The sequence below is a fragment of the Aythya marila genome, assembly GCF_965140915.1.
Source record: "Aythya marila genome assembly, chromosome: 4".
In the NCBI taxonomy this organism is placed as follows: domain Eukaryota; kingdom Metazoa; phylum Chordata; class Aves; order Anseriformes; family Anatidae; genus Aythya; species Aythya marila.
Window position 1 is genome coordinate 59,005,219 of NC_139045.1, and position 25,338 is coordinate 59,030,556.

Below are 25,338 nucleotides of genomic sequence, written 5' to 3' on the forward strand. Positions count from 1 at the left end.
CTAAACCAGTATGTGTTCTCTGGATGTCTTTGACTTACATGTATGGTGAGTGCTTTATGTCCAGAGGCTTGGACTAAATCTAGCCTGAAGTAAAAGCATTGAACTGCATATTGTGTAGATTGGTAGCTGCTGACTCGCTCCCTCTGTATACTTAACAGCACCAACTTACTAGCATTTACCTTTCTGCTCTGGTTCCCTGGGGATCAGTGAACACTTGTGTACGATGAGTGGGAGGGAGAGAAAGGGAGAAAACTGCCTGTTGTGGCCCAGGTTGAACTTGGGTCGACATAACTGTGTGTAGCGCTCCCTTACATTCCTAGCACGGGAGGTGTATGCTGTGGCTGAGGGTTAAAGGGGGGGAGTGCTCAATAAGTGGTTAATAGGTGAGAGGTGATGCCGGGGATCCCATTATTGTCCCATTGTGGGACACAGTAAGGTCAAGTATTTGCTTATTAAAACCTTTGATGTAGATGGGTTGCATTTTTCCTCACTTAAGAATTCACATTTTCCAGCAGGGCCTGTAACAGCCCGGTACTACTGACTGCATGCTGCAGCATCAATTTATTGCTGCAATTGCTCAGAAGCCTGGATGATTTCAACCTGTTGTAGCTGTTTTGTTAGCCAATGTTTTTCAGGTTGTAAAAGAACGTTGCCAATTTAGTGTTAGGAAATTTAAAATGCGTTTGATCCTTCTTAAAAATATGGGAACAGGTTGAAATAAAGCTTTCCATTTTTTTTCTTTAAAGAGAGGAGTGGCATGTTTTGATTTTGGGGGTTATTTTCTACTCATTAGAGCCTTCCTCTCTTTATGTGTAGTAGGTCTGGAAGTCTTTCTAGCAGTATTCTGCACAGAAGTTTATTGTCTCTTTGAGACTAACATTAAATGTAATAATGATATTATAAGCATCATTAGAGTCTTTGTATACAAAGTAGTTGATGAGCTGTTTTGAACATTAGAACTCTGCCAAGTAATTTAAGTCAAATAGAGGCATATATTTTAAATGGCAGGAAACCTTTGTGGCATAATAAACATTTTTATTTTTATATAAATTTGTATATAAAGGTATAGTTCTTGGTGAAAAGAAATAAATGTTTAAAGTTCAAAAAAACCCCTCACAAAATATCTGAATTTGAAAATTTACATTGTTCAGTGTCTGTTATGACATGGAATTCTGAGTCATTTAAATTGTAAATGGTGTTTTGGAAAAAAGAATCTTCCTTTAGTTGCATTGAATTCTATGTATGTGAGCTAAGACCTGCAGGGACTAACATATAGCCATGTTTACATGGCAGATTGCAAATTCAGTAGGGCAGACTGTATGTCCAGACTCCAAATAATGGAAAGAAGAGAGGTCTCTACTTTAGATCATCGTGGATAGACAGCATCTGAATACAAGCAGATTACATTTTACACAGTGTTCCACTGTCCTGTGTGAAATTTATCATTTTGGGGCCCTTATACCTCAGGTGTGTTGGAGTTGTGTACTGTTTAGTGGTAAATATTTTTTTTAGCCTGTCCTTGTTTCAGGAATGAAGTGATCAGATTTGTTATACAGAGGATCTGCCTTGGGTTTGTTGTTTATGCGTGTTCAGTTCCAAACACTTCCAGTAATTACAGAATCAAGAGTGAGTGCTACAGCAGTGGTGTGTTGGAATTTCTTTTGGCTTCTCTTACTATAAAATGCTGTATTTTTAGAAACTTTACATTACTCAGGCTCTCATGCAAAGCAAAATAAGCATTTAACAATAAAGTCTCTTTTGCTGTTCATGGTGCAACATCTACTTTCCAAGACAACTGGACAAAAAAGGTCTTACAGCTGCAGATAATGTTGGTTCTTTGGCTTATTTTCAAATGTGGTGTTGCTATCAGATATACTGGTAGTTCTGGCTAGTTCAAACACTGTTTGAAGTCTCCCATGATCCCTGTGGGATTTGTTAGCCTCTTTGGCAAATGCTGGTTTTTTAATTGCTGAAGTGTTTCCTCTCTATAGTACTTAAACCTTTCACTTTTTTCAAATGTTTTTCTTCTTTATGTAGATGCCTCTCAACCTCACTAATGCAGTTGCAACAGCAAGACAGCTCTTGGCTTACACTGTTGAAGCAGCAAATTTTTCTGATAAGATGGATGTTATTTTTGTGGCTGAAATGATAGAGAAATTTGGAAGATTTGCGGAAAAATATAAAGAGGTAACTGGATAACTTGTCGTCGCTTTAAAGATAACCACAGTGTTGGTCCTAAAGTATTCTGAGCAGTGAAGCCTTTTCAACAGTAGATGCAGGCACTGAGTTAGTGGTTTATTAGATGCTATTCCATGTTTTTGTTTGTTTAGTAGGTCCCTGAAGTTGCTGACCCATGGTCACAGACTTTGCATTGGCGCTGAGATCATCCAGCATTCACTGGACCTGTAATGTGAGTAACACCTCTGGTCAGCACTGGAGCAGGGAGATAGGTACAGTAAGTCTGTTTTTATTTAATATGGAGTGGGTCACACAGGTTTTCATTGGCATGTTCTTATCTAAAAAGATAAATAATGAAAGCCTCAGAGATCCTCTCAATAATGAATAAAACAAGACTTATCTTCTCCCCTTCCACTGTGTCAGGATGTCTTTATTCAGTATTGAGCTGTATCTCTAAGGTTTTCAGTATTCCTGTATCTTGCAGGATATAAGATAAAACATGAAAATAAAATCTTAGAGAACGCTCGTTGTCGGGGAGAAAAATGTGAGTGGTTAAACAGTCCCACCAGTGGGCAGGAACTCTCTGTTTCACTGCTGAACAGAGGTTATGTTGATCTCACTGTACAGTGCATGTTGGGCAATTGTAGACCACAATGCCTTGGTTTTAAATTTGTACACAAAAAAGCATCCAAATTTCCCCCTCCACCCTCAGCAAACCATAAATGCCAGCTGTAAATTCTTTGCAGAACTCTTGGAGAATTTTCAGTCTACAACTTGTTTTTACTATCATAGGTTGGATTTTTTTTTGTGTATTTTGGAATTACATAAGTAGTTCATAAGCAGTTCATTAAATAGCTAGTTTTCTATCGAGCTGAAAGTAGAAACATTTTTTAGATTGCTGCCTCATTTGTTACATTATAAGGGTATTCTTTTCTCAGCTGTGATTTATTGTCTGTGAGGTGACACAATCTGACATTGTTTTGCCATTTTTGAAGGTAATAGTTGATATGAAAATGTCCTAAGTTAAATTCATTGGCAATTTCAGACTTGCCTTTGATGTATTTTTATCTTAATTGGTTTGATTTGAAATCAACCTTGATGATATGTTAAAAAAGAGTGCAATTTCATTTAATACTCATTATTAGTTAATAAAATTCTTGTTGGCCTTACTCTACAAAACTCTTAGCTATGAATGATACTGTATAGACTTACACCATCTCATTTTCAGTTCTTTAGTTTGCATTACGGTGGCTATTCTGAAATACAAACATTGTACATTATAAAATGCTTCATTTAATAGCTTTTTGATGTGAAAAGAAGAAAAATTGAAGATGTTCAGAAACTTCTCGGTAGATTGTCTTAGGTTAAAATGCAGTTTTAACCTTAACATTTAACCTTTAACATTTTAGGTTAAAATGCAGAAACTTAGGCATACCTTGATAAAGTGAAGGAATAATGTTTAATGTATGGAACGTGAAATAACTTGAGCCCTATGACTTTAGGATCTTAACACTGATAATTTATTGTAACAACTCCATCTATTGATGTATTAAACATGATAACACCTTTCAAGTAATAAGTAATGATAAGCATCTTACGTTAATATAATTTTGATTTGTTCTTGAAAATTTAACAAAAAGCGCTGTAGCCTGCAAGTTTTGCTTGATGCTCTTTGTTAGCTGTGGAATGTTTACTGACTGTAGCTTCTGTCCCTAACTGTGTTCTCGACTTACTAATGATATTCCTTCAAAAAAAACAACGCCACAATCTGGATCAAAAGGAGATCACTTCCCAACCCCACCACCCTGTCAGTTTAGGCACTGTGAATTACATTTCATTCAGTTTGGTTAGAATTACATGCACCTTCACTTTTGGTGCAATATTTGCCACTTTCTTAAATGCGGTGAAAATCCAGTGTAGGCCAATATAGGTACTTGATAATTTTGGCACAGTTGTGGTCTAAGTGAAGGAATTCCCTTCATTGGTTTGTATTTCTGTTATGTAGAAGGCCAGGTAGGGAGTGCAAGCATCCACTTTAACAGTGTAATTGGTGGTTTGAAGTCAACTCTGGTACCTTTCTAAATTTCTTGAATAGCCTGTGACGTAAAACAGTCCACAAAGAACTGAAAGTAGGCAAGGAAGGAATCAAAGAAAAGGCAGACATAACAAAAGGAAGAGAGGCAGAAGGATTGTGTGCTAATTCTTCCTCTGTTACTCTTTTCTTGACATGCACACTGTACTATTGCTGATTCATAGTTATTTATTTTAGGTTTAAATTTGATTATAAATTGTTCTTTAGAATAACTTGAAAAGTAGAAGTTGGAGTATTACGCCTTTTTCTCTTACTGAAATACTTGTATTTCTCATGGTTTTGTTCTGTAGTTCTAATGCAGTTACACAAATTACTTTGGTACAGTATTCTGATGGGGGTAAATGTCTATGTATTTCAGTATGTCAACTTGACAAGCAGTGATTGAAATAAGGACAACCAATTCCTTTTTCTTATGTTGACAAGTAGCATTGTATCTTCTGGTAATGATCCTGCTTGATGCACGTTATCAAAGATATAAAATAACCTTATTTCTTTTCCCTGCTAGCTTGGTGACGTGATGGTGGATATAGCAAGTAACATTATGTTAGCTGATGAACGTGTTCTGTGGATGGCACAAAGGGAAGCAAAGGCTTGCACTAGAATTGTACAGTGTCTACAGAAAATTGCTATGTACCGGCTTGCAAATGGGGCTCAAGTTTATTCAACTGTAAGTACAAATTTCTTTAGAAGACATGTTGCTGGCTCGTAAGTTTCAATAGCTTTTTATTTTTCCTTGCTTAATAGCTTTTGGCATTATCTTAATCTCTGCTGTTTCTGTAGGAAGAGGAGAAGTATTCTGAATTCCCTGCCAGATATACAGAAGTAGTTTTTGTTTTGTTTTTGTATACTGTTATGACAGAGAATCCCTTAAAGATTATTTGTTATTCTTCCTGTAGCGTGTAACATTTTTTATTTGATTTTTTTTTGTCTCAGTATTCTCCAAATATTGCTCTTGAGGCTTATGTAATAAAGGCTGCTGGTTTCACTGGGATGACGTGCACCGTATTTCAAAAAGTGGCTACATCAGACCGTACAGGACTCAGTGATTATGGGAGAAGAGATCCAGATGGAAATCTAGATAAGCAACTAAGCTTTAAATGCAACGTTTCAAATACGCTGTCAAGCCTGGCTTTAAAGGTTGTATACTCACTGTTTTCCCACTCTTTGTAATAATATCATAAATATGAATCACTTGGAAAGCAAGCTTACATTATGAATTTCTGATGTTAAAGTAGCATTCTTATGTAATCCAGAATGACACTGACAAGGGATGATTAAAGTGACACAGGATAATATAGTTTGCTTATGGGATAATTTCTTAATGGACTTAGTTTTTAATGAGTAGGTGTGGTTTCCCTTATTAAAACATCTTAAGTGGAAAGATGCTCTCAGGCTGTTTGTAGGTATAGGTATTAAATGCTCCCTAGTGCATAATAATTCGTATTTATTTTAATCTGTTTATTTCTAGAATACAATCGTGGAGGCTTCTATCCAGTTGCCAGCTTCCCTTTTCACCCAGAAGCAAAAAAGAGAAATCAGACCAGCAGATGAATCTGTCTACAAGCTTCAGCTTATTGCATTTCGCAATGGAAAGCTTTTTCCAGCAACAGGAAATTCAACAAATCTGGCTGATGATGGGAAACGTCGTACAGTTGTAACACCAGTTATTCTTACCAAGATAGGTTTGTTTTTTATTATTACACTTTTATGATCTTTAAAAATAAGAAGCTTTTCTTAACTCATTTCTGTCAAGTAGCATATTTAAATTTTTTTTTTTGCGTTTGACGTACTGAGAAATTCACGTGCAAATACATTTATTTTGTAACAGATGGTTTAAACCTAGCCAGTCACCACATTCCTATAAATGTGACACTGCGGCGCATTGCGCATGGAGCAGATGCTGTTGCAGCTCAGTGGGACTTTGATCTACTGAACGGACAAGGGGGCTGGAAGTCTGATGGCTGTCGCATTCTTCTGTCTGATGAAAATATTACTACCATTCAGTGCTACTCCCTCAGCAACTATGCAGTTTTAATGGTATGGCACTTAGAATTACATATTTCTGGAACTTAAAAGCACTGGAACTACAGTCCTGTTTTTTGTTTCTGCATTAAAGTAAGCATTCCCATGTCTGTTTTCACAGAAAACTAGACATAAGAAATGTTCAATTGTTACTTCTTTTAATACAGATTTTGATGTGAAATGAGATTTAAGTGGAAAACTGTCAAAGTGGAATTAATTGCATAGTATGATGGAGAAAAAATAATTTTCACACGAAAAGAACTATGCTATAGGAAGCAATTCTAACGAACCATTTAATTAGATGTTTTTATGAACTTCAGTCTTAACAATGGCAGTTTAAAATAACAGCGTTGGAGAAAAATTGCATCTGTTAGATAAAATTTGTTTGCTTTGTCTGTTAATAGGAATGCTTCCCTTTTTTTTTTTTTTCGCTATTATCTATAATTAGGGTTAGCTATCTTACTGTAAATTAGCTATTCATTCACTAGTATTAGTGAATGGAACAGTATTAGCTAATCTGGTTCGTTAATGGAATAAATGAATTGAAAAGGTTAAAAAAATAAATAAATCAAAACACTATATAAAATACTGTTCCTTTAAGAAACACCTAAAACTATATATCTCAACATTAGTCTTCATGTAATGCTTCCAATAAAATGGTTAACCAGTTGTAAAATATGATATACTGGGGGGGGGGGGAAGGGAGGGAAAGAGGGAGGTGCCTTCTCATGCACTTCAGTTAGAAGTAGAATTTCTTCTTTGTTCCTGGAGTGCTTCGTTTCAAAAGCTTCCAGTTTACAGTGATTGATACCCTGCTTATCAGTCATCACCACATGTAAAATGATACCTTAAAAATGGTTGACCAGTAGGAAACAGGGTGGAACTTGCTACGTGTAAATTTGGTGTGGGTTTTCTTTTGTTGTAGTTAATGTGCTGTTTGAAATTATATATGTATGTTTATGTAATCATACTCAGAAGAAAGAGCATTTCTTGATGATCAGTGCATGAGAAGTTGCAGTTTTTGTTGTTTTCCAACTCAGATTGATAATTCATCCTGTTAAGAGAATTGAATAATAGAATAACGAACAGCTAAATAGAAATAAGCAAAATTATGTTATGGCATCATGCCAAATCTTATCAGATTTTTACCTCTGAAGGTACTGTTTTAAATGACTTCAAACCGTTATAATCTCTTAGCTCCCTTTTTAAATATTTTTAATATATAATTCTTCCCTTAACATATATGTTCTTTAGAATTGAATTCATCTGTATGTGTAGTATACATGTGAAGAGAGATTATACTTTAAATTGGTCACATTTCTGCCATCTGGAGGAAGAAAAATGAAGGGCATACTCAATCTGCAGCTGTAAATGACTTTCTGTATTAACACATGGTACGATTACATCAATAACTATATTGTGAGGCATATAGAAAATTGCTGACTGCCAGAAGTTGGAAAGGAGGATGGGGCAGCTTTCTTGCTTTTCTACCAGTGGCTCTTTGAGCAAGCATTCCTGTTCCATACTCAAAACTGGTATTCCTTAAATATTTAGCTACTTCCAAAAGTGTTAGGTTGAGACAGGAGAGGAGTCAGTAGGTGGAGGATGAGGGAGAGTAACTCTCATCTATATTTCTTATAATTTGGTGCAAAACATCTGGCTAAGTAGCTGCTGAAGAAGGTTTTCATACTTCCTATGTGTTATTTAACTAAAAGTTAAAAATAAAGTTATGTTATTTTGAGTTCAGTTTTAGAAGCTTGGCTTTGAATTCAGCAGTTATCATTAACATAAAATGATATGAACAGAAGTGGCAACCAAGGATCTGAATGCAGCGTCCATCATTATGGCTACTGGCTAATAAAGAGTGAAATAACACTGGTTATTCTTTCTTCTGCGCATATATACACTAAAATAAAAGGTTCAATATAGTGGCCTGTCTGTATACATTTCAGAACATAATGTAAAGTCTTCTCTGATAAGGAATGCCATGACCAAGTGTCCAGTTTCCTAATCTAGTGATCTAGGAACATACAGCTATAAAACTTTGTATTTATTTGGAAATAATTTTAACTACTGCTTAATAATGGCACAGGTAACCAGGAGGCTCAGCAGTTCTCCTACAGTTCTTGTTCTCCAGCACCCAGCAACTGTGGGTGCCACTGCCTTTGTTTGTGCTTGTAACAGCAGTGGGTAGTTAAGGATCTCCAGCTGGATTTTAATTGGGCTGTGGGTAGTGTTCTGATCAGACTATGCTGCCTGCCTGAGGTGCAATATCTTATGACTGTTCCTAAAGTGTTTTCATCCAGGTGCTCAGGAAAACCAAATACATAAAAAATAAAACTGACAATCTAACTAAATTAGTTTGAAATGAGGTTAGTGAGTTAGCAACAATAAATTTATTTTCTGATAAAACAGTAATTGAAGGAGTAGTGAAGATATTGCTGATTCTAATTTTAAGCCTTGATTCAAGAGCTCTTTCCCTGACCATTAAACCAGATTACCTGTTGTAACCTTAAAAACAGATTATATATCACTGATTTTTCTTAAAATAAATTAAAGCTTCCTTCTAATGTTTTACAGTTTTTTTTGTGAATGCTGAATTTATTCTCCCTTCCATCAGCATGCATTTGAACTTCACTCAAACTTCTAGAAGTTGTATAATTCTCACAATATCTGAGAAAAGTTCCTGTATCTTGGCCCATCTGAAAGTAAAATATATATATTTTTTTTCCACTGAACTTAGTTTTATTTTGTGCTGGAAGGTACTGAAGTTTTTTTCATTACCATTATGGAAACAGAATCCTAGTAAATCGTTTCAACATGAGTGGAAACTTACCTAACTGCATCCAAATCAAATGAGTATTTTTTGCTTTTCTTGTTCATAAGTGAAAATGTCACTCCTGAGATGTTATTTAAAATATTGTCATGCTTTAACAGTTCAAGATTCCATTCCATACTTATTCCTTGAGGAATATTTTGACCAGTGGGTTCACCAAGCTTGAATGATGCTAAGGAGATGCTTAAATCTTGAGTTATCAGCTATCTATTCAGTCAAACAGTACTCATGAAGTAACAGTCTGATAGGAACCTCTGGATGTCAGTGGGTCCAATTACTGCTTAAAGCTGGATCAGCTTCGAAGTTGAATTATGTTGCTCCAGGGTCATATTCAGTCAAGCTTTTTTTTTTATTATTATTTGCAAGGATAGCAGTTGTACAGCCTCACTGGGCAGTCTGGGTCTAGTATTTGACCACTGTCATCAGAATTTGTTTCCTACATCTAATTAGAATTTTCCATGCTGCCAACAATGTCCATTGCTCCTCACAGTTTCACTGAACTCCAAGTAGTTTGACTCTGTTTTCTTTTTCCCAGTAGATGGTTCAATATAATAATGAGATTTCTCATTATAATGATTAGTCCAGTGTAGGAGTAATGATTTATCTCATCTTCTTTCTCTTAGAGGTGAACTAATCCAGCTTTCTCAGCCTTATATATTGTGTGCTTCACCCTGTTAATCATCCCAGTGATGCTTTGTTAGACATGCATTATCCAGTGTGTCGGTGTCTGTCTTATACTGGGGAGTCTTAAACTGTATATACCTCTGCAGAGGTGGTCTTGCAGCGCTAAACAGAGGGGAGTAATTGCTTTCATTCACTTGCTTGCTATATTTTTACTAGTACAGTGAAGTGTGGGCTTGGGCTGTAGGGTGTGCTGCTGACTCGTGTTCAGATTCTGTCTTACCAGCACCCTTAGGTTCTTCTTTTGCTTTCTATTCAGTCCAACACCCAGTCTGTTCTTTAGCATGTGTGGCATTATTCTATCCAAGACGCAGAACTCTCACATGTTCTTTTGTTGAAATTCGTGGCATTTTATCAGCCCGTTCTGATGGCTTTTCAGTAACCATTTGAATATTGTCCAATCTACTGATCATTCTCCCCACTTCAGCATTATCTGCAAACTTGCTGAGGGCACTTTCTGTTCCGTTCTCTGAGTTGTTGCAGATTTCAATCATTACTGAAACACAGGATTGTTCTACGTGCTATACAAAGTTATACACATCTTAAAAACAAGAAAGTTGTGTTCTGTCTAAGCTGATAACTTGTCTGTATATAAAGACATACACGAAGTTGAAGTGTGTTATAAAACATAACTGCATTTATAACATTCAGCCAGAATAACGGGTATTGGTAGAAGAAAGATAACCTTAAATAATGGGGGTAGGCTTCAGGGGTATAGTATTATATCTAGAAGGTTCCTGTTTCTTATATTGTCTCCTCTCCCATTCCCACCCGCAAAATAAGGAGATAAGATGGACTAACGTTACTTTTGGTTTTGTTGCCAGGACTTGACAGGAGCTGAATTATATACACAGCCAGCTGATCTTTTGCATCCAGTAATTTATGCCACTGCCATGGTTTTGCTAATGTGCCTGATGATGATCATAGTCAGCTACATATACCATCACAGGTATGAATCAAAATCACTAGAGACTAAAAAAATTACTTTCAAAGTTCTTAGGATCCTTTTCTTTCTTATATGAATGTGATATAGTAATTTGCATTCATATTTTTTCCTGTAAAATTTGTTGATGCAGACTAACACTTAAGCAAGTAGCTATTTCGTATGTTCTTTAGTATGATAATTTAACTCATAACCGTGTATCTCTTTGTCATTTTTCCTTCATGATGCAAGAAGAGACCACTCAAAAATGACAGTGAAATTTAACAAAATGTTTAGCTTTTGACATTTCTGTTAATGTCAGTGAAAGCTTGAAGCCTAAAATTTCTTGAATCAGATCCCAAATACTTGTATAAGCCCGGGTTAATAGGAGGGTGTTTTAAATTCTTGTAATGAAGATTAGAGATTATATTTGAAGTCAAACAATCATTAACGTTAATTATATCTCATTTAACATAAACGTATCTTGCTGGTTTCTGAAAGACAATAATGCAGCTGAACTTTGTTTTATTTGTTTTTCTTAACAGTGTGATCAGGATCAGTGTAAAAAGCTGGCACATGCTAGTTAACCTAAGTTTTCATATTTTCCTGACATGCGTGATGTTTATTGGAGGCATAACTCAGACCAGGAACGCAAGCATTTGCCAAGCAGTAAGTAAACACAACAGCACAAAAAATAAGTTACAGTTATTTCCAGAAAACAATGTTAAAATACTGAATTTTAACTCTTCCATCATTTGGGAGGCAAAGCTGAGCTTTTATGTAAGTATGAAGGTTTGCTATTTTTAGCTCTTATTTATTATAACTGAATATTTGGAATTGTACTTAAGATCATTTGAAAATACTAGTTTTACCAGTTTCATACTATAGGGGTATTCATATATATATATATATATATCCCCTTGCCTCCTACAGTGCAGTACAGGTATTTTCATCAGAATGTAACATTTTGATAAAGAATCAATTTTTTTCTATCTTAAAACTTCTCTTATTTTGACCCATGCATGCGGATAGAACTAGGTCATTATTTGAAAACCAAAAAGTACTTCAGAAGTGCTTGGGGTTTCTTTAGCCAGAAACGCTATCACAAAAATGTTTTTTACCTTGTAGCTTTATATATGAGACTCATTTGTTACAGAATTATTATAGAGAGCTGTAGGTGACATTTACAGACCACACAAAAGGTGATTTCTGCAAATATAAAAGTATTTATTTTTACTGCCTCAGTATAACTTAAAGGTACTGAGAAGTATTTAAAGTGAAAGACCTGTTCTTTCCATAAACAAACAGCTTTATTGGGACTCCTCTTTTATAATGATTTATTCTTCAGCGATTGAGCCATCTATCATTCAGTTGCTGTGTTTAAATGTAATGCAGTTGCTTCTTGATGAAGCAACTGTATGTAAAGTCAGGTTTTATGCAAATTGCATGGTAAATGGTTATCTTGTAACTTTGTAAAATGGGAATGTTTAGGGGTTTGTTTCTATTTTTCTTTTCTTTTTTTTTTTTTTTTTTAAGGTTGGGATAATTCTCCATTATTCCACTCTTGCAACAGTATTGTGGCTGGGAGTGACATCTCGTAATATTTACAAGCAAGTAACCAAAAAAGCAAAAAGATGTCAAGATCCTGATGAGCCGCCGCCTCCACCCAGACCAATGCTGAGGTGAGCCTTGTTTGTTTCTGCAACTCTGTGTACTAGGTCACCTTGCTCATACTCTGACCAGAAATTTTAACAGGTTGATACTGTTCTTTTGCAAGTGCTTTTCCTATAAGATTTTTCCTTTCAAGCTTACAAAGTTATTTCCAGATTTCTCTGCTCCTCGTTAATGAGGATGAAGTGCAGGATGGTTGGTCTCAGCATGTTACGGTTATGATGATGTATTTCTGATCTGTAAATTAACAAATTGGTACTGGTTTAACATCACTCCTGGGGCTTTGATTAGGAGTTCAGATAAGAACACTTCCCATTAAGTTATCATAGGGGAAAGAATGTGGAGAACTGTGTTACCAGACAATTAATAACCACTATAATTCAAGTAAACATAGTTTAATATGGTTTTCCGAAAAATTGCTGACAAGTCATTTCAAAAAATGTCAGGCACTGTCAAATGAAAATAGTATTCTTTGTAAAGCAATCCTCTTTACAATTTGTATTTCTAAAATCACTGAAATGCAAAAAAAAATAATCTGTAAAATTCCCCTTATGAAATACTTTTAGTAGTAAACATTCATATAATTTGTACATATACCTTACTGTTTCTCCAGATACTAATTAAAGACTGCTGAGCTGGAATTCTCCACAAGGTGGCAGACATTGATTAACTTTGATTAGTTACATAGCAAATATTTATTTTAAGGTACAGAAAGTGCAGAAAATCAGAAATACTCTTCTGAATATCAACTAAAATTTGCAGTACTATGTACAAGCATATATAAATATTAAATACATGAGTCAGAAAGTAGAATGCTAGTATTTATATTACTAAGCACTCCCTTTGCTTTATTTAATTTATTCATTGTTTTTGTTTTCAGAAAAATAATCTGTTCCATTCAGTGTAGGATATCATGATCACCAACTGTTTGCCTTCCAGCAGGATACTGCATGGCTATTTTAACATCTGTGTAATTTTATTTCATTTTCCATCCCCTATTATTTGTCATGCTGGTCTTGCTTTGGAAAAATTTACAGTAACGTTACCAGCCTTGGAGGCTCAGCTTTGTGTAAATATAAACATGCACATACCTTTTCATATCTGGGCACCTCCTCTGTGATAATGACAGTAACTCTGGAGAGAGTATAAGAACTGAGCAAGCATACTTAATAAATTCTCAGGTTATTCTGTCTCTGCAGATCAAAGATTTCCTTAATCAATGTGTGATGTCTTTATGTGTGACAGCCATAGAAGGATTTAAATTTTTTTCATTGAGTTGCCTGTTAAGCTCCTGCTCAAAGCAAACCTACCCATTAATGGCATATGGCAGAGTTCTGTATAAGAGTTTCTTGCTTGTATGGAACCAGTCGCTGTCTTTACTCAGGCCCCCTGTTTCTTGAACCGAAAGAGACAAAACCAACTAATTCACTCTTTGCCACCATACTGCTGAGATTCTTCCTCCGATGTACCTTTTCACATTCACAAAGGGTATTTTGAAATGGATGTAGAAAAGCCCTAGTAGGTGTAAATAGGTATATAGTTTTCTCCTCATTTGCCATATCCAAATTATTCTGCTTTGCACTCTTTGGGTTTAAAGAATTCCACTCTGCACTTGATAGGAAACCATTATGCTTACACGTGGATCTTCAGTTCCTGTCGGTGTCTTATGAGGGTGGACTTAATAGCTATTAGCCTTCCTTCCATACTAGCACAGATAAGCTTTGTTCTTTATTTTGGAAAATTCATTGCATGCAAGATAATTTTTGTTGATCTTCTCTATTCTGTGTGTTAATGTGGCTTTATACAGTTCATAAACAAGATGAAAAAGACTTCAAAACTGATTCAGTGTTTCGTAAAACACTCTAGACCAGAGAGGGGTTCTTATGTGGTTCACAGATGCCATGTTGCAAAGATAGTACATCACTTGCACTGGGTGGAATTTCTTAATTGTTCAGAACTTTATGCCAAGTACATTGCATTGCATTGCCATGCCAAGCAGGAGGGTGTGAAAAAAAAAAAGTCTCCTAGCTGCCAGTCACAAGCAGGAAATGGAGTTTGTCATGCAGAAACGGTAGTTTGTTGACATGTCAACCAAGACAAAAGGAAACAGTTTCAAATTATTTTTACTTAAAAGGATTGCTTTTAAAAGAAATTCAAGATCTTAATCATAGTATTCTTCATGGAAAGCAAAATATGGTAGTACCAATACTGGGCATGAATGTTCTACATATAGTGAATTTTTCTGGTTTTGTGTTTCTGTTACTGTTGTAACACGTTGTATATCCATGCCATTAGATTTTTGATGTAACTGAAGGAGAAATTGTAGCACAGCGTGCTATTGATTGGAGTGATTGTTGGTAATTAGTGATTTGATTAGTTAGATCCTCTAACAACATATGCCCTCATCCTTGTGAAAGCATACAGTTTTCAGTACAACTGCACAAGGAAACAGGAAGTAAGATCAGAGTTCTTTTTTAAAAAAAAAAAAATAATAAAAATCTTCAGGAATAAGACAGAGAACACTTATTTCATTCTAAGTTTCCATATTCTCTTGTAACAATTTATAGCTTCTGTCATCTTTTGCTTCTTCCCTCTAACTTCATATACCTTGTCTATTCAGTGCTGTGGAGGGAAGTGAGAAACTGAGAGAAAGGTGGTTTACACAGAAGAAAAAAAAAACGTAGTGAGGAAGACATGGAAGAATTGCTTTTACTGGAGTCCAAAACCAACTCACCCCACTTTTTTCTTTAAAAAATTGCATATTTCCAGAATTCTGGAAATTCCTTTTCCCTATGGTGACCAAATAAAATCCATTGCCATTACGCAGCCAAGTGTTCATATATTGTTTTTACTTCTTAGGTTCTACCTTATTGGTGGAGGGATCCCAATCATAGTTTGTGGAATAACAGCAGCAGCAAACATCCGAAATTATGGCAGCAGACCTAATGCACCTTAGTAAGTACTGTATAACTGAGAGCTCTGTCGTAATGTTTCACAGTCTTGCTTTTCTAAATACTACTTGCAATTAATTCTGATAGTTCCAATAAATGTAACGCAGCCGAGGTCACTTCACTTTCCGTTTTGAACTGATAAAGCATAAATAACTTGTGAGAAGGTGTTCATCCTGATTTTTGTTTGTTTCTTTTCCAGTTGCTGGATGGCTTGGGAACCTAGCTTAGGAGCATTTTATGGACCAGCTAGCTTTATCATTTTCATAAACTGCATGTATTTCCTCAGCATATTCATACAACTAAAACGGCACCCTGAACGTAAATATGAACTTAAGGAACCAGTTGAGGAACAGCAGCGTCTCGCCACCAACGAACATGGGGAACTGGCTCACCAAGATTCGTTGTCAGTGTCACTAGTTTCTGCATCTGCTTTGGAGAACGAGCACAGTTTTCAAGCACAGCTTCTGGGAGTGGGCCTTACTTTGCTTCTATATGTTGCTCTGTGGATTTTTGGAGCTCTGTCAGTTTCCCTGTATTATCCTATGGACCTGATTTTTAGCTGTTTTTTTGGGGCAACTTGTTTAAGCCTTAGTGCCTTTCTTATGGTGCACCATTGTGTTAATAGGGAAGATGTCAGGCATGCATGGATAACAACGTGCTGCCCTGGAAGGAGTACGTACTCGGTGCAAGTGAATGTTCAGCCCTCCAGTTCCAGTGGAACCAATGGAGAGGCCCCCAAGTGCACCAACAGCAGTGCAGAATCTTCATGCACAAATAAAAGTGCATCGAGCCTGAAAAATTCTTCTCAAGGTTGCAAACTAACAAATTTACAAGCTGCTGCAGCTCAGTGCCACCCTACTTCTCTTCCACTGAACACAGGTCCTCAGCTTGATAACAGTCTCACTGAGCATTCAGTGGATAACGATATCAAAATGCATGTAGCTCCATTAGAGGTACAATTTCGGACAAATGGACACCCAAGCCGGCATCATAAGAACAGAAGCAAGGGACATCGTGCTAGCAGGCTTGCAGTATTGAGGGAATATGCATATGATGTTCCTACCAGTGTGGAAGGAAGCGTGCAAAATGGCTTACCGAAAAGTCGACAAAGCAACAGTGAAGGGCATTCAAGGAGCCGAAGAGCTTATTTGGCATATAGAGAACGACAGTATAACCAATCCCAGCAAGACAGTAGTGATGCTTGCAGTACGCTTCCAAAAAGTGGCAGAAATACTGAAAAAACAGTTACCAACAACAAAAAAGATATTCTGAGGAAGCCAATAGTGGTTGAACTTGAAAACCAGCAAAAATCTTATGGCCTAAATTTAGCCATTCAGAATGGACCACTTAAAAGCAGTGGACAGGATGGACCCTTGCTCACTGCAGACAGTACTGGTAATATTAGAACTGGCTTATGGAAACATGAAACTACTGTGTAGCATTACAATTTGTGGGACAAATCCATGTGAACTGTGATTACACATTCCTTAAAGCTATTAACACTTTTAAAGACTGTTTACAAACTCTAGGTACTTTATGCAGGGAGGGAACAAGGATAATCTGCCAAGCAAAAGATTGTATGCATTACCTTCACTGTTCTTACAAGGACAAACTTCTGGTGTTTTTGTGATTTTTTTTTTTGAAGTATCAATCTTGTTAAGAGATGCAGAATGGAACTTTGTACATTTTTTATTTTTTACCTGTAACCCTGCAGATGTGTCCACAACACATTTCAAGTTTGTATTTAAATGTATAATAAATAAATAGTATTTTCCCCAGCAGCCTAATGTTGCACTTACTTGTTTTTCAATTACAGATTATTAGACTCAATGTCATCTTGATTTTACTCAAGAAGTAACAAGTGTGGCAGTTTCAGTCACCAAAGAAAATACTTCGTGTCTGAAATAGACAATGCAAATAGCTTAATTACATCAGTCCTACAGTTTGTTTAAAATGCAATTCTAATTTATAGAGGTTTTTCTAGTTTACAGGCAACTTCTTTACTCCAAAATCACTGTCTTGTTGTGATACATAAGTTAGTTATATTTTCAGATGGTTGTGGCTGACTTCAATACGTATTTACACAGGGCTGTAGTATACTTGTCCTGGTAATGTATTTGGAAAATACAGTTTTTCCCTCATAATTACTTGGCTGGGGTTTTCTGTTTTTTAATTTGATTTAATCATTTGTAATTGAGAAGGAAGGGGTGCATGTGTGTAAATTTTCAAAAGGGACGTTTTCCATGCAAACAATCATTTCGTCAATGTATGATAAGACTGGAAGGTGCAAGTATTTTACATTCTTCTGAATGAGGAGCTCACTGTATTGTTATTTGCTTGTGGGTAATGCGAAGGAATGGGTTATCAAAATGCCTTAAATGCTAATTACTAATTTTCAATTTCTGTAGGTTAAGAAATGTCAGGTGCTGGGGTGGTGTGGGAGGGGACAATTGCTTTTCATGGAGTTTTCATTTTTGTTAAGATGTATTCCATTTTGACAGTTCTGTATTAACACCGTGCTGCTTACTGAAACTCTGTCTTGTGTTGTATTGCTGCTTTTTCACATCCCTGAGCAAACAAAGATCAGTGGGAGTTTTTTGCTCACTGTTTCTAGATTTTAAACAGTGTTTGTTTCTAAATCTTAAATCAATAGCATAGATACTGGTGAGAAATTGTCCTTATAGTTCAAGATTCGCTTATAAAACATGAAGAAAGTTTGTGCTGTAACAAACATCTTGTGAATTTTTAATTCTTGCTTTCCAAAACAGAGGGACCTGTTGTGTTGTGGGAGTTTGTTTCTTCATTTGAATTTGGTTTATACCTTCTCTGGTTCCAAGATTGGTTGGATGGTTGAATATGAACATGTGGGGAGATGGGGGAGGAAGTGAAGGGGTGGTATCTATGAATATAAAATTTGTTTCATATGGAAAATCTAACTTTTGAAAGTGATGGGGTTAACAAGATCTGCAAATATGACAAACTTTTGTACCTGTAATATTAACCTACCAATGCCACCTCGCATCTGAACTCACCTCCATACAAGTAGATAAAAAGTGTCAGTAGACTGCGGTCCTGAAGTAAGGAGCTGAGGAAATCAGCTTGATATTCACTGTTATGCCTAGTGTTTGCTAACCTAGCACTTTTAATAAAGGCCTTGCAGAACTGGCACTGCTGACCAGGCTTCTATGCTGACTGCAGTCGTGGCTACCAGCATATCATGGACCAAACCCGGTGTCGAGTGGAGAACGTCCCTATGCACTCAAAAGACAGCAGCTAAAAGGTCGGTGCAGAGATACGGCTTCACAGATCTCTGAAAGTGTGCTTTATATGCAGTCAAGCAGATGACTGGTGTGACTTCAGTTTAAAAATTAAAATAAAATTTTCATCACTGCGGCAGTCTGCAATGAGGATGGTTCTCCTTGAAAATTAACCAAAATCAAACCCCAAAATGCACATTTTTTATGTACAAATGAATACTTAGCTGAACACATCATCTTCTCTGAATTCAGCACTTAGTATAATGGTGCTTATAAATCTTGCATTCTCTGAGCTCTAGCACAGTAGATGAGGCAGGACTTAAGATTAAGTGAGATCAAATTGTGGAGAAATTTTGTAGTCTATCAGATGAAGATTGTTGAAAATTTGCGCTTCATTTGCACTACTTGGCTATAGTAAAAGTTTAGTACACACCTTTCAGTGGGGCATCACTAAAAAGCCTCAAATTCAATAGTTAAAAATCCAATAGTTAACTTTCATGAATGCAAGAAAATACGAAATGTTAAAATAACAAATAGAGGAATGTAAGAGTCTAGAGATTTCCAGAGAACATGCTTCTCATAAAATGCATGAAGACACAAAAAGACAAACATTTATATAAAAGAAAACCTGTTGTTAAATGTAAACTTCTGTTTTTGTTTACAGGAGGAGGACTTCAGCCCATTGCCAAAGCCTAAGGGATAGGTGTGTAGAATCTGTGTAATTCTTGATGTAATGAGCTATATTTTGTATAATACATAGGTAATGTTTACTTCTACTGACATCCACGTAAATTCTGTTCACTGGCTGATCTCTTTCCCTCAAATTCAGATGTTCCCCCTGCATCATTTTCACTCATCTCTGCTGGAGATACAAAAGAATTGTGTTAAACTGCGTGCTGCAGTCCTCCGCACCCTTCTTCCTATCTCATTAAGGTATCCAGCAACTTCACAGACTGTGGCAATTTCCCTTTAAGCCACAAATGAGTGAGTTTTTCCTCTATCAGAGTCTAACTCTGAGGAGCAGAAAGGTGCAGTATGCAGAAACTTAATTTCCTCTATTAGCTAACTGGTCACAACTGATGAAACAGAAATTTGTATGACAGTTTTCCTCCTAGGGAGGAGGGATCCCTAGCAACATCCAGAGCTACTGAGCAAGTTATTTAAAATTAGAATAAATACTGATGTGCCATGCAGCCAATCATTAGCAGACTTATTTATAGAGGTGGTAGAACGTGCAACTTCTGCATGTTCCCACGGAAGCTATAATACATGATGAACTTGTTTATTCTGTTGACACTTAAGAGCACTTACCCAAATCAGACCACAGTTTAATCTTCAGCTCTGATGGGCTGAAGATGTGCTACTATTATGAATTTTCATGTAAAACTGTACTTGGAATTTAAGCATTTGTTAGTAACTACAAGGCAAAGAATGCAGAGGAAAAGAGTTTGATGTAAAACCAGAAAAGGATAGTTAAAAGACTGTTTTTTTACTAACTATGGTTGTACATACCAAAATACCTATTCCCAGACCATTACAGTTTCAGTATCTGGTTAAAAAATTGATGCAATCACTCCCACCTGGTTCCTTCCTCTTGTGGATAATGAAGAACCTAGTAGGTTGTCCTAGGATGCTACCAGGCTGGTGTGACATGGAATTGCCCAGTACTGAAAGATGATCTGGATATGGGAGCCCATCACCAGTGTAAAAAATTCCTGACAATGACTTACATTACTTTAACCTATGTATCACATCACTGAAGTTTTCTCAGCCTTGTGGACATTGCAAAGGAGCTTTAAAAAATCCTGACGTACAGTTGAAATGGTTTTATGTCACCAGTTTTGGAGAAATGGATCTTTCAATTTTAAATGAGGTAAGGTGCACAAGCGAACCTTGGGGGTAGAAGACTCAGTATGAGCTTTTTCTATTGCAAGATTCAAGAGCTTTCCTAGTACCTTCAGTAGTTGTCAGTGAAGTGAACTCTGTTGCCTCCATCTTTTTGATGAAAGTGTTTTGTAGTTTGAATTTTCTCATCCTTTTTTTTTTTTTTTTTATGCAGGTTTCTGTCATCAGATTTTTCAACACTAAGGTATCCAATCAGTTATATCTATTAAATAGATCAACTAAACAGGTGTGATTTCCCCTTCCCTGGTACATCTGCTACCTTACCTTTCCTGTTCCTGAATCTAGGAACCACTAAATAAAGGCAGCTTAGTTCTTGATCATTAATTTTGTAATGAACTCTTAAGTAGCCTCATGTATACAGAAATGCTCATGAGGAATCTGAGATTTTCCTAATCCTGTGATCCTGTCCAATATTTCAGATAAAGGAAATAGAACAGTTTTAATCCAATAATTGTCAAAAAGGGAAAAAACAAAACAAAAAAAAAAAAAAAAACCACCTCCCTGTACAAGGAAACCAAATAAATTTCTCATGCAGATCTAAAAAGGAAGGAGAGCAAAATTTTACTACTACTTATTAGGTAAAAATATGTTTACTGGCAAAGATGAAGCTGCTTCTTGCACTGAGGTGCCCTTAGGCTGCACAGTGTTTAGACATGTTAATGATGTTGGAGTATAATGGATGAGATCTGATGTACTAATTCAGCTCCTACTTGCCTATTTTGGAAGGTTTTGTCTGAAAGCAAGCAAGCAGACCCAGGAGTACCCCTAAAAATGACCTGGAGTGAAGTTACATGTTAGAAATACCACAGCAATTAATGACCAAAGCTATCCGAGGGCTGATCTTCGTTTGTTCCCAAGACATCTTGTTTTGGAACAATGTAATTACTGTAGTCCTATGACTGGGGTAAATTATTTTCTACCTTCTACCAAACAGCTGGTAATCAACTTGAATAGGCACCTGATTTGTTTTGTTGCCCCCACCTTGCTCCTCCGTGAAGCTATCAGGTAACAGCTGTTAACTCCGCAAGTTAGTGGCTCAGCTTCTGCAATGCACGTCAAGTACCTTTCCTCTCCTAACATTGTCCGTCTAATTTTCTTGCTTCCCAAAACACTTTTATAGATAGGTACCTTGATGGGCAAAACGCCCAAAAGACAGTCTTTCCCCCCCCAGGAATCCTGGCTTCTGCTGCAGGCTGGTTTAACTTCATCAAGAAGTGTTTTGTAAAGTTTCATTCAACAGTACTGAGATTGAAATGGAGATGTTACATTTCTACAAGGCCGCAGGCTTTCTTCTGTGAGATAATGACTGTTCACCTAAGATAAGGTGACAGACTCCGTGGTAGCGTGATGCCATGATTAGTCTGGATCAGAAATTTGGAAGATCGTTTGGAGGTCTCTAAGACCTGCTCTGTAATTCCTGTTAATTTCCCTAGGTATTCTGCTTTTCACCAAGTGTCATTATAGTGTTGTCTTCTCGAGAGAGTGCTAAAGCAACTTTCTTAATGCACAGGAGGAAGATTAACAAAATAAGCCCAAACCTTTTATGTCTGAAAACACACTAGAGAAATTCTAAATTTATGCCTGCATAACTTTAAAAAGACTGTTTAGTGTAACTTTATTTAAAAGATAAACAACAACAACAAAAAAAAGACATACAAACTAGCTTAAGGCAAGTACCTTTTTTTTTTTTTTTTTTTTTTTTTTTGATTAAATCACCTGCTGAAAAGACCAAAGTTGCTGTTAGGCTGTATTTTTACATTGTCGAGTCTTTCTGTTTTTTTACAGAATAGGTGTCCATAAGCACAAAGTGCCTGTTAGTGCTCACACACTTGTCCCCTGTGTTCTCATCCCGCTGTTAGCATGGCACGTTCTGTACAGACAAAAATTGAAGGTGCTTCAGAGCTGCTAGTACTGTGTGCCTGCTGGTAATGAGGCCTCAACTCCTCCTTTCCTGGGTGTAGAATCCCAGTGAATTTAGATTCACTCTTGCAATGATCAAATCTATCCCCTGTAAGCCATAGATACCTGCTATCTGTAAGCTATTACTCATAGTTCTAGATACATAGGTTTTGGAGAGGAAAGAATTCAATCAATAATACTGGCAAAATGTTTAGTTCTTATGTACAACCTTTATTTTAAGGAAACTTGCTGTTTAACCAATAAAATCTGACCTTTAATCATGCAAACACTCCCTTCTCCACAAGGTCAAAATTAAAATTGGTATGCTTCAAGTTACAAGTTTTGCTAGATTTCCTTTGTTTGGATTTAAGCAAAGTGTTTATCAGCAGTATTCCAACCTAATCCAGTTGATAGTGGAGAGTCAAAAATGCCCTAGAACTGTGTCCTACATATTCGTGGAAAAGAAAGCAGGAGGCAAAGGAATGTAAAGAGAGATGAAATGAGAATGATAATGGAAGAAGAAAATGTGAAAGAAAAGGCACTTCTTACAAAGATTTTTTGTTTAAGCTGTAGCATGGGGGCTGGTGGGTGCCAATAGACTTGGACCCTACTCATGGCTGCTGCTGCCTCTCAGAGCTTCCCAAGGGGCTGTGAATGTTAAAATAACAAAGGGCCTGAAAGTATAGCCTAGGGAAACTTGAGTAAGAGGGATAGAGTTGAAAAAGATACAAATATATTGTAATGCTGCTAGTGACAAGCCATTTGCATCAGACAGAGGCAAAAGTAAATGAATGGGACTTCTGTAATCACAACCATAAGGAAGTGGCATAATAAGAAATGATCTGAAGTAACAATATAAGTAATAGCAGAATGGTAAGGACCCACCAGAAGCCTGTCACAATAGACTGGTTCAGTTATGGAGAGAGTGTTGCTATAGATTTCAATGGAGTGAAAACTTTCAAAGTTGCTTGCAGTCACGTTAAAATGGAAAAAGTTCCAAATTGAGAGCACACTTAACATCATCTCCAGAAATAAAAGCCTGCTTCTGCTGTAGTGCTGCCAGTGAAAACAAAAAGCGCAGTGCAGCTGTGTTAAGAAACAGATAAAGCAGAAAATGGGTAATACTGCACTCAAAATAATAAACCCATGTATTTATAACTTCTAATGTGTATTAGAAAACTGTACGTGCTTTCTGCTCCTTCTGTTGTTTTTAGCTCCTCAAAATCCTACACTGCCAACTCCTGATGGACACCTATTCTGAACCTGATGCAAGAGAAAAAAAATAAAGGTTTCAAAAAAAAATCATCTCTTTCCTAAACCCCAAAGTCTTTGCTTGTGCGTTCTTCTAGAAATCCTATTAGAACAACATGGTACATGTACACAACGATGTTTGCATTATTTTGGGGGTAGTCTATTAAATTGCTCTGCTGCTTTCATTGATCTTCTATGGAGTGAACAACAATCTCCAAGAACTTAAAATGTCCAGTTATGAAACCCAGATACAGAAAACACGAGCTTGCTTGCCCAGCTCTGACCAATGTAATCATTGCATTAAGGCAGCTGATTTATGGTAAGTGACGTTTGGCTCTTGCATGTGTATTTTATGTCTTAAGAATGGAACCAGAGAATTAAATAAATTAAGGTGATTCATAATCAATAAAAATCAGCATTCCTTAAGCATGTACAAAAACACTGAAGTTAAAGTTGTAGGGATACAGATAACAGCTGGCCTTGGAATTAAAGCTTAAGTTTGCTTCCCACGTTAATACAAAGGCAACACAATGCAGAAATGCCCCTCACATGCTATTCCTCTATTATTAGATAGTCAGGAAAACCAAAGTAATCACTCAATTTTATATTGTATTTTTGGTATACCGCCCCTGTACTAAGGAGCCAGTCTAACATTTAATGTGTTATGTCTGATTCTGTACTGCATGGGAAGCTAATCAAAGCATAGCAGGCTCTAAGGTCCCCCCAGCAAAGCTTTTGGACTCTAGGCCATGGCTAAATGTATTTGTGAGGAGCAGGAGAAGTTAATGCACCAAATGATCCTTCTGAGGGGCTTATGTGTCAGTTTATTGTAAGCTGTAAATTGCTTTTGGAGATGAAAGACGTTCGTCTCTGCTATTAACTATAACATAATGACGCTTAATGATTCTGAAATTGTTTCAAAGCCAGGGACAGGAACGTGCTCAATTCAATGCAACCCAGCACTCCCAAAAGAGCACGTTACTGAAATACCTTTCAATCTCAGAATAGGAATGTGTGGACACAATAACAAAACCCTTGCTATAATGTACATGCCAAAACAAATTTATTCATCTCGAGTTTTCATGGTCACTTTCACACAAATATAGCATTCTTTAAGATTTGTTGTGTTAAATGTAGACAAACAGTGATGAGGTACCAGGAAACACCAAGAAATGATGAAACCTTTACATAGGCAATGCCAGGAGAAGAGTGGAATTCAACCTACATGCATCTCACGTAGAAGAGGCATTTTTATATTCTGTTTAGGGATTACTTGTTGATTAAAGTACTAATCACACCAAGTAATGCCATCACTAAATCTGTGCAGTTAGACAATTATGGCAAGTTTTACTGCACAAACCTCATTCGCTATTGAGATATAAACGATATATAACTGAGATTAACATACCAGAAGCATGAAAACAGGAGGTTCAAGTATTCATTGCATGAGTAACTTCAAAAAACAATTTTGCAACATAACCTCATGAATGCAAAAGTTGTGTACGTGTTCACCATACCAACCTCAGTTGCCAACTTCGTACATGCCACAGACTTCAGTGGTTTCCCAGGGCCAACAGTGGTGAAAGCTTAGTCAGTAGTGCTTAAAAGCGACTGAAACTTAAGCTACGAAATTCTTTAGTTAATTCAGGCCATTCTAGAATTTTACTGATTTT

General features: G+C 36.5%; 1 protein-coding gene across 1 annotated transcript in view; it reads left to right on the plus strand.

Annotated features, from left to right (window-relative positions):
• ADGRA3 (adhesion G protein-coupled receptor A3) overlaps positions 1-17,701 on the plus strand; it is a 54,792-nt gene extending 37,091 nt beyond the window's left edge. The window contains exons 10-19 of the mRNA XM_082758842.1: positions 2,038-2,187; positions 4,776-4,937; positions 5,204-5,407; positions 5,739-5,952; positions 6,099-6,307; positions 10,634-10,758; positions 11,277-11,400; positions 12,268-12,413; positions 15,262-15,357; positions 15,553-17,701. Coding sequence (XP_082614968.1) covers positions 2,038-2,187; positions 4,776-4,937; positions 5,204-5,407; positions 5,739-5,952; positions 6,099-6,307; positions 10,634-10,758; positions 11,277-11,400; positions 12,268-12,413; positions 15,262-15,357; positions 15,553-16,792 — 2,670 coding nt within the window. The 3' untranslated portion in view covers positions 16,793-17,701. The remainder of the gene's footprint in view (positions 1-2,037; positions 2,188-4,775; positions 4,938-5,203; positions 5,408-5,738; positions 5,953-6,098; positions 6,308-10,633; positions 10,759-11,276; positions 11,401-12,267; positions 12,414-15,261; positions 15,358-15,552) is intronic.
• The last annotated feature ends 7,637 nt before the right edge of the window (positions 17,702-25,338 follow it).